Raw genomic sequence first — 18,459 nt, forward strand, 5'->3', positions numbered from 1 at the left:
TAAAACCTAAATAAAGTCTGGCAGGCATGCCTTTCAGGTTCCAGGAAAGAACTTTATCAGACTCAGTATCACATAAATCCACTAGTCATACTTTTCTAAATAAATTACATCTTGTGATAACTAACCACCTGGTGACCAAAGGGCCAATTCAATTACTTGTAAAAGGCTAAAGGTCTCAGATACCCTTGAAATTAGGTTTTATTTACATCTCCCATACACTGAAAGGAAACAATTTCCAATCATGTTTTATGTTACATGTATTTCCAAAAATTGATAATGGGTGATCTTTAGTTTGGATATGAATTACCTCTGTCTTCCAGAACACCATCAATATCCACCCAAATTATCCAAACTGGAAATCAGATAATTATCTCTTATTTCTCTCTCGTATCCAATCACCAAGTCTTATTATGCTTTAACTACAATGTCTAGGAATCTATCGTGTATTCTTCCTATCGCTACTGTTTTTTATTTCGCACTTTCAAGAAACCTTTCTTGAAATAACTTACTAATCTCTCTGTTCCCAATCCATCCTACGCATTTTAATCAACATTTCTATGCAAATTATGCCTTCTATGCTTATGTCCTTTGTAGTTTCCCAACATCTATAGGACACTTAGAAATGCTAGGCTTAGTACACATAAAAATCTACTACAATCTGAGCTATAAGCCCTTTTGCCAGTTTCGTTCTTCGCAGTTCATACCACATCAATTGTGGACACAATTGTGTTTAGTTCCAGAGGCAATTCAGACTAACCTGACCAACAGATTAACAGCCTCCCAATCACCAGCCAAGAGTCTCAAATGATGCTTGTTTTAACAGAATCAGTATTCTGTGTGTAGCATGAGAATATGATCCTTATGGGTCTAGCAAATGTAGTCTTTTCATTGCTTATGTATTAGTAAGTGCTCTTCTTCCCTGCAGGGACTATAACCCCTCGCTTGGGCATTTATTGGAATCCAGGCAAGTGTTCTATCAGGTCCTGCTTCCAAAGGGCTCAGCACATGGTCCCACAGCAATGTGAATTTGCCTGTTTCCAAATCCTTCTGCTATTTCTTAATCACAGAAGAGAAGTCACACATTATCTTAGGCTAGTAATGTGGAAAATGGAAGGGACAGAAGGGAAGAGAATCTTCAGAGAATTTAAGTGGCAAGAGGGAATTCTGTAAATGAAATTTTAAGGAAAAGCCATACCAATATGATTGGATTTATCTCTCTTTAAGCTACTTTCCACCTAGAATCATCTTTTAAAAATTGAAATCAGATTATGTAGTACTCTGTGTAAAAACCCTTCAGAGGTTTATAAACCCCTCAGCAATCTTAAAACCCTAGCTCTTGGGGCAACCGGGTGACTCAGTCAGTTAAGCATCCAATTCTTGATTTTGGCTCAGGTCATGATCTCATGGTTCCTGATGAAGGTGCAGGTGTAGCCTGCTTGGGGTTCTCTCTCTCCTTCTCTCTCTGCCCCTCCACCCCCCATGAAAAAAAAAACAGAAAAACAACAACAACAACTCAGCTCCTTTCAAGACCTACTAGGCTGACAAAAATTCTCTGCTTGACCAAACTTTAATTAGACACCTGAACCTTCTCTTATGACCCTCTGTGCACTTCCTTGTAAAATCCAGCTACAGGAAGAACCCTACTAGGTCATGTCAGCCACAATCCCCCATTCTCTCCATATCTGATCACCCTCTGTATCTGATCATGTTCCTCATACTCTACCAACCCCTTGGTGATGTCTGATCACTCTGGCCTGTCTTTAGCACGAATCCTATCAAGTTGCTTCCAGAGTCCCTCTGGCCCCTGACATTTCCTCTTAACAATTTTCTACACAGGGATTTTCTACCCTGTTCCTTGGCTATGCATGCCCACTTGTCCATGCTGTATTTGAAGTTGATGCCCACTATATACCTAGGTTTCTTTTCTCCCATTGCAATAGTTCTGGGGACAAAAATGTGTTTTTATACTGTTTTAACTACTGTCCATCTTTGTTTTTATCTTTGGAAACAAAAAAAAAGTGCCTGATCTGAACCCTATGTAAGTACTCTGTCTATATCTCCAGTTGCTCATCTCGCTATGTTCCAGAAGTATCATGTGCATTTATCTGTTTAATTTTTGTTCATTGTAACTTCTCTCCCCTGTCTAGAGTGAATGCTTAATGAAAAGCCAAGTCTTAACAGATTTGTAAACTGCACAATTCCATCAAAGCCTGGCATATATGAGGCCCTAATCAGTATTTGCTTAGCGAACAAATGAATTAACATACCATGACTATTCCAACTCAGGGCCCTGATCATACCATCCTTCGACTTCAAGTGTGGCCAACTCATGTTCTTTTGTTTGTTTGTTTGTTTTAAATCATATTGTCTTTTTATTTTCTTTCTTTCATCATGGTAAGTGTACTCTTTCATCTCCATCCCGTATTTCCCCATCCCTCCAGCCACCTTCCTTCTGGTAACTATCATTTTGTCTCTATATTGAAGAATCTGTTTCTTGGTTTGCCTCTCTCTCTTTCTCTCTCTCTTTTGTCCTTTGCTTGCTTCTTTTGTTTCTTAAATTCCACAAATGAATGAGATCCTAAGGTATTTCTCTCTCTGACTTATTTCACTTAGCATTATACTCTCTAGCTCTATCCATGTTATTGCAAATGGCAATATTTTATTTTTTTCAATGGCTGAATAATATTCCATTACACACACACAAACACACAGACACACACACCACCACCGCATCTTTATCCATGTATTGACAGACATTTGGGATACTTTCATAGCTTGGCTGTAAACAGTGCTGCAATAAACAGGAATGTGTGTATGTCTTTGAATTCGTGTTTTTGTATTTTTTAGATATTCAACCATGCAATTATTGGATCATAGAGAATTCCATTTTTAGTTTTTTGAAGAACCTCCATACTGTTTTTTACATTGGTTGTACCAGTTTGCATTCCCACCAACATTATAAGAGGGTTTTTTTGTCCACATTTTTGACAACACTTGTTTCTTGTGTTTTTGATTTTAGCCAATCTGACAGGTGTGAGTTACTATCTCATTGCAGTTTTTATTTGCATTTACCTAATGTTGAGGGACACTGAGCATCTTTTCATATGTCTATTGGACATCTGTATGTCTTCTTTGGAGAAATGTCTATCCATGTCTTCTGCCTATTTTTAATTGAATTATTTGGAAAGAGAGAGGACCCAAATAAACAAAATCACTAATGAAAGAGGAGAAATAACAACCAACACCACAGAAATAGAAACAATTGTAACAGAATACTATGAAAACCTCCATGCCAACAAACTGGACAACTTAGTAGAAATGATTAAATTCCTAGAGACATATAACACCAAAACTAAAGGAGGAAGAAATAGTAAATTTGAACAGACTGATTACTAGTAATGAAACTGAATAAGTAATCAAGAAACTCCCCAAAAACAAAAGTCCAGGACCAGATCACTTCACAGACAAATTCTACCAAACATTTAACTTTTTAAAAAAATTTAGAGAGAGAAAGAACACACGAGTGGGGGATAGGGACAGAAGGAGAGAGAGAATGTTAAGCAGGCCCCATGCTCAGCACAGAACCTGATGCAGGGCTGTATCCCACGACTCTGGGATCATGACCTGAGCTGAAATTAAGAGTTGGACACTTGATCAACTAAGCCACCCAGGTGCCCCTCTACCAAACATCTGAAGAAGAGTTAATACCTATTCTTCTCAAACTATTCCTATATATATATATATATATATATATATATACATATATATACATATACATATATATATACATATACATATATATACATATACATATATATGTGTGTGTGTGTATATATATATATATATATATATATATATATCTTCTAAATTCATTCTATGAAACCAGTATCACCCTGATACCAAAGTCAGATAAAGACACATGATACCAAAGCCTAATAAAGACACCACAAAAAAAGAGAACTATGGGCAAACATATTTTATGAATATAGATGCAAAAGTCCTCAACAAAATATTAGCGAACTGAATCCAATAATATATTAAAAAAAATCATACACCACCATCAAGTGGGATTTTTTTCCCAGGATGCAAGCATGGTTTAAAATTCACAAAACAATCAACATGATATGTCACATCAATAAGAAAAAAAGATAAAAACCATTAAATCCTTTCAATAGATTCAGAAAAAGCACTTGACAAAGTACAACATCCTTCATGATAAAAACCCTCTGCAAAGAAGGTCTAAAGGGTATATACCTCAACATAATAAAGGCCTCATATGAAAAACCCACAGCCAACATCATAGGCAATGGTGAAAAAATGAAAGCTTTTCCCTTAATGTCAGGAGCAAGACAAGGATGCCCTCTCTCATCACATTTACTCAACATAGCACTGGAAGCCCTAGCCACAGCAATTAGACAACATAAGAAATATAAAAGGCACCCAAATTAACAAAGAAGGAATAAAAGTCTATTTGCAGGTGACATGATGTTATATATATGAAAATCCTAAAGACTTTATCAAAAACCTAGAACTGATAAATTCGGTAAAGTTGCAGGATACAAAATCAATGTACAGAAATCTGCTACATTCCTATACACTGAGGCAGCAGAAATTGAAATTAAGAAAATAATCCAATTTATACTTGCACCAAAAACAAACAACCAAACAAAATCTAGGAATGAACTTAACCAAAAAAGTGAAACACCTGTACTCTGAAAACTATATAACATTGATGAAAAAATTCAAGACAATGCAAAGAAATGGAAAGTCATTCCATGATCATGGGTTAGAAGAACAAATACTGTTAAAATGTCTATACACTCAAAGTGATCTATGGATTTAATGCAATCCCCATGAAAATACCAACAACATTTTTCACAGAACTAGATCAAACAATCCTAAAATTTGTATGGAACCACAAAAGATCTCAAACAGCCAAAGTAATCTTGAAAAAGAAAAAAAAATGGAGGTATCACCATTCCAGATATTAAGTTTTACTACAAAGTGGTAGTAATTAAAACAGCATGGTATTGGCAAAAACCAGATAACATAGATCAATGGAATAGACCAGAAAACCCAGAAATACACCAACGATTATATGGTCACTCAATCTTCAACAAAGGAGGAATAAATGCATAACGGGGAAAAGATCGTCTCTTCAACAAATGGTGTTGGGAAAACTGGACAGCAACATAGGAAAGAATGAAACTGGACCACTTCTTTCACTTTTTACACTTATACAAATATAAAGTCAAAATGGATAAAAGACCTAAATGTGAGACCTAAAACCATAAAAATCCCTGAAGAGAGCATAGAAAGCAATCCGACATAGCCTGCAGCAACATTTTTCTAGATTATGTCTCCTGAGGCAAGGGAAACAAAAGCAAAAATAAATCATTGGAACTACATCAAAATAAAAAGCAGCACAGCGAAGAAAACAATCACCAAAATTAAATGGCAACCTACTGAATGGGAGAAGGTATTTTCAAATGACATCTCTGATAAAGAGTTAGTATCCAAAATATATAAAGAACTGATACAACTCAATACACATTCACTTTCATTCTTCACAGTTCAGCTGAGTAGTCACCTCCCTAGAGTGGTTTTTCTTTTCTTTTTTTCTTCTTCTGATTTTTTTAATGTTTATTTTACTTTTGAGAGAGAGACCGAGCACGAGTGGGGGAGGGCAGAGAGAGAGGGAGACACACAATCTGAAGCAGGCTCCCGGGTCTGAGCTGTCAGCACAGAGCCTGACATGGGGCTCGAACCCAGGAACCATGAGATCATTACCTGAGATGAAGTCGGATGCTTAACCGACTGAGCCACCCATGCACCCCTTGATTATGTCATTACATAATTGATCTATTGTTGACTTTCTCCGATACATGGTAAAGCCCATGTGGGCTGTATTGCCAGTCCCCTGTAAAATGCATGGCAAATAGTTGGCAGTCAGTATAGTACTGTCACATCAAAATTCATCTGACTTAAATTCAACGATATGCATTCAGAAAGAATTTGGGGGAAAATCCACTTAGCCTTTTAATCAATGACAGCATGGTCCAGAGTGACAGGAGGATAGGGACCGTGTTCCCTCAGTTCTCTGTCTCCCCACACTGTTCACCACGCATCGCCACAGCCAAAGGAGGTTTTAGGTATTTCTATTTTCACATTTCCTGATATCGAGGAATAACCCACTGTTGGATATATTGTATTTTATGGATAATTTAGAGGATGTTTGAAGGTGGGTTATATTTTTGTTTTTGTTTTGACCTTGCTCACTAACTTCAGAATCTAACCCATGCATAAGATGCAACCACATAGAAAATATTTGGTCAGTACTGAAGGAAAGTTAGTCTTTCAGAGGGGCACAGAGAAAAGCTAACATATAGTTTTCTTGTCTGATACGTGTTTGAAATTAAAGGCATAGACATTTACAGAAAAAAATTATGGTTATTTTTAATGTAAAACTACATCATAATTAAGCCAGTAGGATTTGAGGAGGATAAGAACATTGCAAACCATCTTGAGGACTTATTTTCTTGATCTCACCATGTCTGAGCTATACTGAGTCTTAGACTGGAACGATAAAGATTGCTTCTAAATTATATTAAGCAATATTTACATAGCATTTTATAGGGTATGGATCAGTTTCACATATAATATCATATTTGTTATTTGATACTTAACCAATCTTGGGAAACAGGTTGTTGCTGTGGCTATGCAAGTTTTTCTGTGATCATATAGTTAGCAACCGGGGTGGATTTATCAGATTAACAAGCATTAATATTTAAGCTGTATACTTCCATGTAATTCCATCTAGGAGAATGTGATGCCAAACTTAACAGGAGCATCTGCTCCAGTGAGGGAAACTGTCTTTTTTTTCCCCCTGAACTCAAGGACTGAAAATAATTGCTGGACGCAGAGATACAACTAACAGAGAAAAGTACTTCTTAGTACACACTGGGGGAGATAAGTGCCTCTTCGTGTGAAGGTAATACTCTTTGGGGTGTTACAGGATGAATAATAGCCAAAGTCAACACTTTCAATAGAGAAGAATGTGCCTTTTAGCAGCGGAAGAAACAAGATCCTCATTTGCTGACTAGTGATATGTAAGTGGATGTTGCGTCCTTAACAGTCCCAACGCTTACTGTCCTTACTGTCTAGGGATCCAGATGTATCTAGAGAAAAGAGATCTTAACTAATCTTAGGCAACTGACTCAGAGTAAAAGGTATTTTAAAATTTAAGGACTTATCATATATAAATTTTATCATGTTGTCTTTTACATCTATTGTAAAGTAAGAATTGTTATATTAAAGAAGATACTCCGGAAGGGCAGGATCATGTGCATGAGTACACCAAAAAATTGGAAACCCTGCAGCTGTGAACATTCAGTAGGTGGCAATAAGGGTGACTCTTCCATCTGGAAGTCAAAACCTCCTCCTTGTCCCACGCCAGGCTTTGGTAGTAGCAGTCAACACAACTGTCAGTTAGCTGTCTCCTCCAGGCAATAAGACAATTATTTTTAGTATACTGGTATAAAATTATTTTCATAAATAACAAGCATTTGTGGGAGAGAATATTTAAAACTACAAAAATAACATTTTATCACAATGTCTGATTTCTTGTTTTATGGTATGATTTCAAATATTTCTTTTGAGAGAAACAGAAAGATATTTTATGAAAAGAGCAAAAAGGAACAGTGTAACATTAGAACAAAGATATTCTACTTTATTGAAGAAGACAACAGACACACAAACAACTTTTGTGCCATATTCTGTTCTTAAGATGACTAATAGAGATGGGTGAGGATTTTTCTTTAAAATACCATACTGTGGATAGTTAGACCCCCCCACCCCATCCTTTGTGGTAATATGTTTCATTACTAATTACTGGCTAAAATATGTTGTTTTGGAAATTAAGTCATAGTTTCTTTTGTATAAATGAAAAACTGACAGAGCAGAATTTTTATAGATGCCTGGGCTTGAACCTGGTTCCAATGTGTAATACTTAATCTGACCTTTATGAAGTTAAAAAAAAAAAATCTCTCTACGGCTCAGTTTTTTCATTCACAAAATTACAACAAGAATACTACCTGCTTCATGAGATTCAGGAAATTAATGAAATAATGATCCATATCATATGCTTCAAATACAGCCAGGCACAAATGTTATGTGTAAATATTAAATGTTCTAACCATGTCCACTCAAAAAAGATGGTATCTACTGGAATATTCAGAAAAATATTATGATTGATTTTCTATGGGAATTGGGAGAGAGGAGGACATATGGATAATTTTCAGTTTGTATGATTTTTAAAAGTTAATTTGAATAATAAATGTTTATTATTATTATTACCATCATTATTAATGACTAGCGATAAGAAGTTGTGACATTCAGAAAACGCTAAATATTTTCTCTCTGAACAAGATAAAGCAGCTACACTCTCATCTTTTTGAATGAGAATAAAAGCTAAATAAAACAAAGATAGGTCAGTCCTGGAATCCATAGGACCGATCATAGGAGGGCTGGGCTAGTGAGCAATCTTAGGAGAGAAAACAGGGAGCTGGGGAGGGGCGTCAGGTAGGGAAGTATGAAATTCAAGGAACTGAACCCTGGTCATAGCTGCTTAGACACACATCCTAGTTCCAGAGACTTTCCATTCCCTGAGCAACAGGATGCATGGAGGAAACATCACATTCGAGTCAAGGATCATTACCACTGGATCTGCTACCAGTCACACTGAACCTGAAGGAGGATGTTCAGATCACAACGATATCAAGCCTCTATTTAATACCTTTTGAGTACTAAGAATATCATTCCATGAGCCAGTGTGGAAGTAGAATCCAAACAATCTCTATCTCCCTTCTCATGCAGGCTTATTGAGAAACTACCAGAACAAGATGACCAAGAACCTACTGCAAAAATCTACCAGGTCACACTACTCCCTGGAATAATTATTCTCAATATATGAATTATGTACCACAAGGGCCTGCAGGATTGTGCTAAGTTGTTTCAAATGATAAATGTTGGCTTTTAAATAATAACTTATATTTGCAGGGTATGTTATAATTTATAAAACACTCACTTATCCCTAACAATATTGAATAAAAAGTATATTTTACCATTTAGAATTTAATTTCAATTAAATCCAACCCAATTCAATTATTACCATAAAGTGTTACGGGAGTATACATGACTCTAGAAATACGATGATGATGACGAGTAAGTCTGAATGAAAAAGTGATAGTGTCCTTGTAAGACTTAAATGAGACAATGCAGGTAAAATAACTTTTTCCTGTGTCTAACACAAGACACATACTTCATAAATGGGAATGATGTTTACCATTCACAAGCTCTATATTGTAGGTATTCGCAGTGTACTTTAACACACAGTACAAAAAAATGTTTGGCATTTACAAGTAAGGGAAAAGCACGTTATTTAATGTGGTCAAAGCAATCTGTTATATGCAAGTTTCATGTTTATTCCCTTGGGTTAAGGGTGGATAAAACTAGGAAATTATGTTCTACCATATAATGTCTGCTAACAAGATAAGTTAGAAAAAAAACACACGAAGAATACTAAAAAATAGGCCTGGAGTCTCCTCAATAAGAATGCCAGATGTCTTGTTCTTATTTTATTTTAATCAATCTCAAATGTTTTTACATTCCACTAGACAATATCGTGCGCTAATGTCTCTAATGTGTGATGCTAAATCTTTGGCTATAGCCTATTTTTAATATAGATGCACCAGGCAGGACCATCTGTTTATTTTGAACTTTAAAAAATATTTTCAACGTGGATTTGCTGAATGTAATTCCATTTGCACATGAAACTTAATGCCTGGCATTATTCTAGTTCATTGATTATGTGCCAATTGAACCATATTTATATTACTCTATTATAGCAAATTAAAAAAAAATAGATGTAATCTCCCAATTACCCAAATATTTTAGCTTATTTGACATTAGGCTTCTAATTAAATATAAGATCTTACCTAAAGAAAGATTATACAAACTAAACATACTGGTTTCACCAGCTTTATTACTAGTTGTTCACTGTATTGGAAGGTGGAGAGTACCAGTAACTGTCAAACTTTTTATACAGTAGAACATTAAAAGTATCACTCAGACTTTTTCAGAAAAGAATGTCTTTTCTTAGTTCTTGACAGGAATTTATCTAACTTGAACTGCTAGTGATGTTATGAAGAATTCCTAGGTTGGGTTCTATAATTGCTAAGGCTCTCACACAATTATACAGGAAAACAATGAAGCAAAACAACATCAAAAACAAAACAATAAAGTCTCAACTCCAGGGCATGCCTTAGCTGGTGTATCTGAATCTCAAATAATAGACACCTCTGCTGATAGGATTCTGATTCAGCTTCCAAACAAACTCCCACCCAAGCACTTCATTGAGTCATTCTGCCCGTAATACAGACACACTCTGGGGTAAGAGGTTTTGCATTATGAGTACTAGGGAGGCAAACGAAAGGTCAGGGACAAAGCACAGTTGGAGGGGACACATGACCTTCAGAACTGCAACTTGGTTTGTTTTTTTTTTTTTTTCCCAGAACTGCAACTCTTAATGAATCTTGCTAAGAACTCCAATGTGTTTATTCACAAATCTGCTACAAAACCACTGAAGTAGTTTTTCATTCCCAATTATAGTATAAAAAATGGGGAAACATGTCTCAAAAGCAAGTAGAACATATTTGCATTCAGAAACATATAATCAATCCCATTAAATTTACTAGAAATTATAACAAACTTGTTTTAATAATGAAAGGTTTAAAAATAATAGTGCTTCTAGATGAGCCTATTTTTTTAAGTCCTGATTAATGAGACATATGGCAAGAAAAATTACTATAGTGGTGAATGCTGATTCAGGATCTTATTTTTATTAAGTAGTTTATAGTGAGGGCTGTGACAATTTTTCTATTTATAGTGGCAGCTCTGGTTAATTACCTTGTAATCTATTGTGACATTAATGCACTAGTAAACTATTGGAATTTACACCCCTATTCAGTAATAAAATCTGTAAATTGAAGAATGCAGATAAAGCCATCACAGGCATAAATTATGCAACCAAATGTATGATCACATTAGACTTAAAGAACAGAATCTCTCAAATTTACTTATCTGTGGGTAAGTTCCACAGAATTTATAAACTCCTGCTATTTTGAAATGTAGATTACATTTTATTCAAGGCTATTTAGTAACTTGCTAGTACATTTTCCTATGGTTACTAAGAGCATATTGGTCAGAATTAAAATGCACAATACTAAAAAAGAAACATATTATGACAAACAAATGCATGAATGTCATATTTTTTTCCTAAAAAATGATAGAAAGCTGAAAGAAATCAAGACAACGGAAAAGAGGGAAAATAGTGACACATGGATTAAAATCAAAATGATTCACAGGTGATAAAGAACTTGAGGGGATAAAAAAAGAAAATATGATAAAAATGTGATTTTTGACATATAATAATTATTATTATTGGTTTATTTTTATTTTTTAAGTTTATTTATTTATTTTGAGAGAGGCAGAAAGAGTGCGAGCTGGGGATGGGCAGAGAGAGAGAATCTCAAGCAGGCTCTGCACTGTCAGTGACATGGGATTCAAACTCACAAAACTGTGAGATCATGACATGGGCCAAAATCAAGAGTCGGATGCTCAACTGACTGAGACCCCTAGGTATCCCATTATTACTTTTTTAAATGTTCATCTATTTTCAGAGAGAGGGGAGGAGGAGCAGAGAGAGAGAAAGAGAGAGAGAATCCCAAGTTCTGATGTGGGGGTCGATCTCACTAACTGTGAGATCATGATCTGAGCTGAAATCAAGAGTTGGATGCGTAGCCGACTGAGCCACCCAGGCACCCCTGAGATATAATTATTTAATTATTTTTCAGAATATTATTTTACAACACAATTCCAAAGTTACCAATTATTAGCTCACTATCTCAAATACTCAGAGCACAATCACTATATACACATAAAAAAGTACCAACTAATTCAAAATATTTCAGATGAGAACAGAATAAAATGACAAGATATCTGAAGCAATCTGATGTGTTTCTGAGTGTTAGGTAGTTAACATTTTCTATTGAAGAGTCCCTTGTGTTAATATTGGTAACCATATTAATAACATTTTAAACATTGCTGTTTTATTTTATTTTTTTTTAATTTTTGTTAAAGTTTATTTATTTTTGAGACAGAGAGAGACAGAGCATGAACAGGGGAGGGTCAGAGACACAGAATCTGAAACAGGCTCCAGGCTCTGAGCGGTCAGCACAGAGCCCAACGCGGGGCTTGAACCCACAGACCACGAGATCATGATCTGAGCTGAAGTCAGATGCTTAACCGACTGAGCCACCCAGGCGCCCCGAGACATTGCTGTTTTATATGGCTACTTTAATGAATGTCAGAAAATTAAATATGAATTCCTTATAAAAATATAAGCCTACAAAATACATAAAGAATTAATATATAAAGCAACAATTCTTAAGACATCAACATGCAGGTAGACTAGTGGAAATTGGTATAGGAAGGGAAAATAAGATAATATAGAGACACAGAATATGGAGAGACTTAGAAATATCAACACAAATGTCTTATATTCTCAATACATATATAATTATAGTAGAAAAATAGAAAAAGGAAAGCAGGTTAGGTAATGTCAGTTTTTAGATACTTCAAAGGATATTTTTATATATCTCACATAAAAAAATCCAAGTATTGGAGCTAGAATTCCATATTATTTAAAGAACCTGATATCTTATTGTATAAATTCTTATAAAAACCTAGAATATACCTGAGAAATTCTCTCTGTATTAGATATAGACAGTAATAGACATATCTAGAGTTCATTTATATAATTTGACTGCATACAAAGTATCAATAACAGTATATAGTTAATTAAAAATAACAAATGAAGGGGGGTGATGGCTGAAAGTTGAAGGGAAATACATTGTGGCTCCAAAGTAATGGCGTTACTATGGCAACTCGATCCCATTATTAATATTTGTTTTTAAATGAATTACTAGATAGTTTTTTTTAAAAGGCCAAGATTTTTTTCATTGTTATGGTGATTTATACAAACCTCTTTATTTACCTATTTAAGTGTCCTCTTTTGAATACTGCAGTATTGTGGCACATGAGCTAATAACTCTTAACTGTAATTGTATTAATCACAGAACAGTCTAGGAATGGCTCTGGGTCAATGCATGGAAAGGAATGCTAAGAGAACTAGAAGTTAAAAAGACAATCATTCTAAGAGTGCGATTTGAGGGAGAGAGCAGCAGAGATGAGTGTTGGAATTTAGTAATTCATTCTTTACCAGGTCAATACCATCACTATTTTGACCAAGATGATGTCATTTTATTTTATTTATTTTTTTATTTAAAAAAAATTTTTTTTTTCAACATTTATTTTTTTGGGAGAGAGAGAGACAGAGCATGAACAGGGGAGGGGCAGAGAGAGAGGGAGACACAGAATCGGAAACAGGCTCCAGGCTCTGAGCCATCAGCCCAGAGCCTGACGCGGGGCTCGAACTCACGGAGTGCGAGATCGCGACCTGGCTGAAGTCGGATACTTAACCGACTGCGCCACCCAGGTGCCCCTAAGGGGTAACTTTTAATAATGCCTACCTACCTTCTAACTCTTCAGGGTCTAGTTTATGTCAAGTATTTGCCAGGAACTTGATACTTACTATTTTATGTAATTGCCCTAATGAACTTGGCTCAGGTGACATTATTATCCTTGTTTTACAGATGACAGACAGAAGCTGGCTAAGGTCTTACCGGTTTGCCTGGCTTCAAACTCCAATTTCCTCCCATATGCTACAGAAGTGACCACAAAAGTACATAGTAATAGCCACATTTTTTATCTAGGGCCTACCACATGACAAATTCTATTCTATATTATCCCTAATCCTCACAAAGACACTGTAAAGTTGTTATTTCTGATCTTCTGCCTAGTAGTTGAGGAAACTAATGATAACATGTCTGGAACTCCCATGTTTAAGTTAATTGCCTCTAAATCCCTTCATTTTACCAATGTTTGTCTTACTTCATTCTAAATTCACTTTACCCTTTTCAGCTTTGCTATGGTAGTCTGAAATGATCCCAGTTCCCCTCTTTTCTATATCCACGGTCCTTTGGATTGTGGCTTCCCAATCAAAGTATAGAGTCTTTTTCTCCCTTTTTATGCCTGGGATTGGCTATGTGACTTACTTTGGCCAATGCGACATAACAAACATGATACAAGCAGAGTCTTGCAAAATATTTGATCTTTGGGATTTCTCTGCCTATTGTTGGGAATCCTGTCATAATGAGAATGAGCCTGTGCTAGACTGCTTCGTGATGACAGCCATATGGCCTTCATCCCAGATGACATTAAGGTGACTATCAAGCATGTGACTGAGTTCCTTCCCCTATAAAACCAACCAACTTGCTAGCTCCTAAACATCTAACTTCAGCCAAGTTAGCACACACACAACTCAAGTAAGTGTGAGAACTATAATAAATGTTCCCTGTTTTAAACTACTACATTTTGGAGTGTACTGTTATACTACCCTATGCCTGATTTTACCATACTCTTCCCAAATCAGACTGGGATGTCAGAAGAAATGAATTATATTAAAGTCACCAACTTGCATAAATGGATCTCCATCTTTGGTAGGGACAATATTCTACTAAGGATTAACATGTCTAAAACAATGCACCAATTTAAAATTCATCTATTCCTCATGATGAAGGATTATGTCTTAAGCATCCAAGCAGTTAATCCATATTAATTTAGAGGCATTTCTGCTCCTTTTCCCTAAGTCTGTTCACTCAAATGCTATGTCTCTTCAGTATAAAATATGCATGCTGAAAAATAAGACATGGATGTCTTAAATGTAATAACTGAGGCAAGCACAGGGGACATTCAGAGAACAGATACACTCCCTTCTCCCTAGTGCATAGCCAAGGAAGCCCTGACAGAGGAACTGAAGACCTTGCCATAGTAGCAGACACATTTCTAATTTCCCAGTAATCTTTTACCCAGATGACTGAAACTCCCTCCCCTCTGTTAATCTCTTCTTATCTACACTGGCTTCAGAGATCTTTTTCTTATACCAAGAACATAGTGTTATAACGCAAAACCTCACTAATTTAGAAAAACAATTTTTATTTTCATTTTATTTTAGAAAAAATTTTTTAAAATTTAAAAGTATTGCAGGGGTGCCTGGGTGGCTCATTCAGTTAAGCATTTGACTCTTGGTTTTGGCTATGGTCATGATCTCATGGTTCGTCGATTTGAGCCCCCCTTTGGGCTCTGCACTGAGAGCATGGAGCCTGCTTGGATTCTCTCTCTCCCTCTCTCTCTCTGCCCCTCCCCTGCTCACTCTCTCTGTCTCCCTCAAAATAAATAAATAAACTTAAAAAAAAAGTATTTCGTAACCTTTTTTTCCAGGATAAAATATAACCTTGCCATGTGATACAGAATCCTTCCCAATCTGCCTTCCCACATCTTTTCAGTCTCTTCCTTGAGAACTGCTCTCATTTTACTGTGCACCAAGCACATTTCTTTAAAATGTCACAACTTTCACAATTTTGTGTTTTGGTTCATTCTGCTTCCATTTCATGGAATTCCATTCTCATCCCTTCTTCCTTTTCTTCTTGAAAAAGGAGGATGCATCCTTCAGAACCTAGGTTGTCACCTTCACTTTCAGTTACTTAAAAATCAGTGTATAAGTTCCTCCTATGTCCAAAGCATAGAGCAGTGGCTGGAGGAGAAATAATAATTATGGCACGTTCTGTCCTTGAGGACCTTACAGAAGAGAAAGGGAAATATGCATGCTGAAAAATAAGACACGGATGTCTTAAATGTAATAACTGAGGCAAGCACAGGGGATATTCAGAGAACAGATACACTCCCTTCTCCCTAGTGCATAGCCAAGGAAGCCTTTACAGAGGAACTGAAGATAAAGCAGAGCCTTCAAACACTGGCAGAAACTAACTGGGCAGAAAAGAAAAGGTAAGAGATTCCTGGCAGAGGAAAAAACATGTATAGAAAACTTGCTCATAAAAGGCAGACCTAATGACTTTTATTGTATCAAGTGATTGATACTGTTGAAGGTATAAGAAAATATCCTGAATCACTTAAGTCTGAAAAAAACAAATTAACCTTAGAATATTTGGTATTTATAAAAAAAAAGTCTATATCAATTTCATCAACTTTGAACATTATAATACATTTTGAAAATAATAATATTTATTTAAAAGTATAAAAATTCTGTATTTAGATATGGGAAAACAAATGTTACTTTTAGTTTTTATTTTGTATGGCTGGTCATTTTTTAAAAATCTTTAAACTGATGGTATCAATTTAAAAAACATAATTTTAACATATATTTTAAAAACTAAATGATCATATTAATGCCATAATGATTTTTTAAAACATAATAAAATATAAAATATCATGTTGCAAGGAAATAAATGTCAATATGACTTAGTTTAAAGCATCTTAATTTCTTTTAAAACAAGTAGAAGAAAGTTTTAGTAAAAAAAAAAAAGTAATGGTTATCTGGTGATCTCTAAATCTAGGTTAGTTTTCAACTAGTCCTCCACTAGTTGAATCACAATATAGCTCTATTTCTTATTTTGTTTTATGAATATTTCTCAGAACGGTATTGCATATTTTAGTTTATGAATAAGATTTGCTCTTTCTGTTCTCAAATTCTTTATACACAATCCCCCCCCCCACTTTTTAAACAGGTACTGTATTGCAAAATACATATTTATAACTATCTATAATTTAATTAATTGTCTCCGTCAAAATAACAAATAGTTTCTTTTTCTTTAAATAATAATAACCATAGTAATAGTAATAATAATAATAATAATAAACAACTCACCTCTCACAGGGGGTCTTTCTAGCTCAGAGTCCAGGTGAATTGGAGGAGAGATGTATGACACCTGCCCATGATGTGCCTGCCCTGTTGACCCAAAAATAAATATTAAGAAGACATTGAAGTTACGCCTTTATACATATATATATATTTGATTTGTGTGATATCACATTATCTTTCTTCACACTGAATTAACTGTCATCAAACTGTGTCGACAGATCTATTCCAACACAGGAGCATTATGCATCATCCAAACACCAACCAATCACATCAGTCCTTTTTTTTTTTTTTAAACATTTATTTATTTTTGAGACAGAGAGAGACAAAGCATGAACAGGGTAGGGTCAGAGAGAGAGGGAGACACAGAATCGGAAACAGGCTCCAGGCTCTGAGCGGTCAGCACAGAGCCCGACGCGGGGCTCGAACTCACGGACCGGGAGATCATGACCTGAGCCGAAGTCGGCCGCCCAACCGACTGAGCCACCCAGGCGCCCCATATCAGTCCTTCTTAAACTACCATTTGTTTCCTATTATTGGATTACAGACCCATTGTGGAATGACACTTTTAAAAATACAACATAAATGATTTACAAAAAAATAATAAAATGGAAGGAAAAAACATGAAAAAACAAGTCCACATTTTTTATTGTTAGTAAACAGACAATACGTAATCTGTCAATTTGCCCTGTTTCTAAAGACTTATTCTCAATTTACGCACTTATTTCATTGCAGACCAGTAATATACAGTCTTCAGACTGGCATCAATGTCAAATAACACTCTGATAGCACTTACTTAGATAACTTTATAACTAGTTAATTTGTATTTTATTTTTTTATAATTTACTTCTGTTATTTGAAGAAAAGTACCCCTTCGTGCTATGTGTATTTTTTGGAAAAAACAATAATTAGCCATGATATAAAAAGTAGGCAGATTGTGGCACCTGGGTTATTCAGTCGGTTGAGCGTCCAACTTTAGCTCAGGTCATGATCTCACATTTTGTGGGTTCGAGCCCCATGTCCAGCTCTGTTGTTGACAGCTCAGACCCTGGAGCCTACTGCTATATCTTCCTCTCTCTCTGCCCCACCTCTCCTTGTGCTCTGTCTCTTTCTGTCTCTCAAAAGTAATAAATAAATGTTTAAAAAAAAAAAGTAGGCAGATGAATTCATTTTCTATTCCTTGTAAAACATTCTGCCAGCTCACAAACATATTTGTAATATACTTTCTGTCTTACGAGTTAAGGTGTTGATTTGAAGGCCAAGATGCTGATTGAAAAAATTGCTAGCTTAAAAAATAATTTTTGTAATGTTCAAAGTAGCTACTCGTTGCATACTGATGATTCTGTAAGCAATTAGAATCGTGAGGTAAGAAAGCACGATCACAGAGTCAGTCCAATTGCTAAAGCTACTTTTTAAAGCTATTTCTAAAAAAGGTTTGGGTATGAGTGGAAGACCCACCACTTTCCTTCTACAATGGGAATATGCAGTTATATTTTACACATTTACTATAGCCATTTACAGGGTTGTTAATCTCTTTTCCTAAACAAGGAAAGTTAATGATACAT

The 18,459-nt window shown here is 35.5% G+C and overlaps 1 protein-coding gene across 12 annotated transcripts in view; it reads right to left on the reverse strand.

The window, feature by feature from the left end:
- The window catches only part of ADGRL3 (adhesion G protein-coupled receptor L3), an 828,952-nt gene that overhangs the window by 224,338 nt on the left and 586,155 nt on the right, over nt 1-18,459 (reverse strand). For all 12 annotated transcript variants that reach the window (XR_007151634.1, XM_047856547.1, XM_047856545.1 and 9 more), the window contains one exon: nt 16,904-16,984. Coding sequence is in view for 11 of the 12 variants with exons in the window: in XM_047856547.1 (XP_047712503.1) it covers nt 16,904-16,984 (81 nt within the window). In the remaining variant the exon portion in view is untranslated. The remainder of the gene's footprint in view (nt 1-16,903; nt 16,985-18,459) is intronic.

This window comes from Prionailurus viverrinus, chromosome B1 (assembly GCF_022837055.1).
Source record: "Prionailurus viverrinus isolate Anna chromosome B1, UM_Priviv_1.0, whole genome shotgun sequence".
Classification (NCBI taxonomy): domain Eukaryota; kingdom Metazoa; phylum Chordata; class Mammalia; order Carnivora; family Felidae; genus Prionailurus; species Prionailurus viverrinus.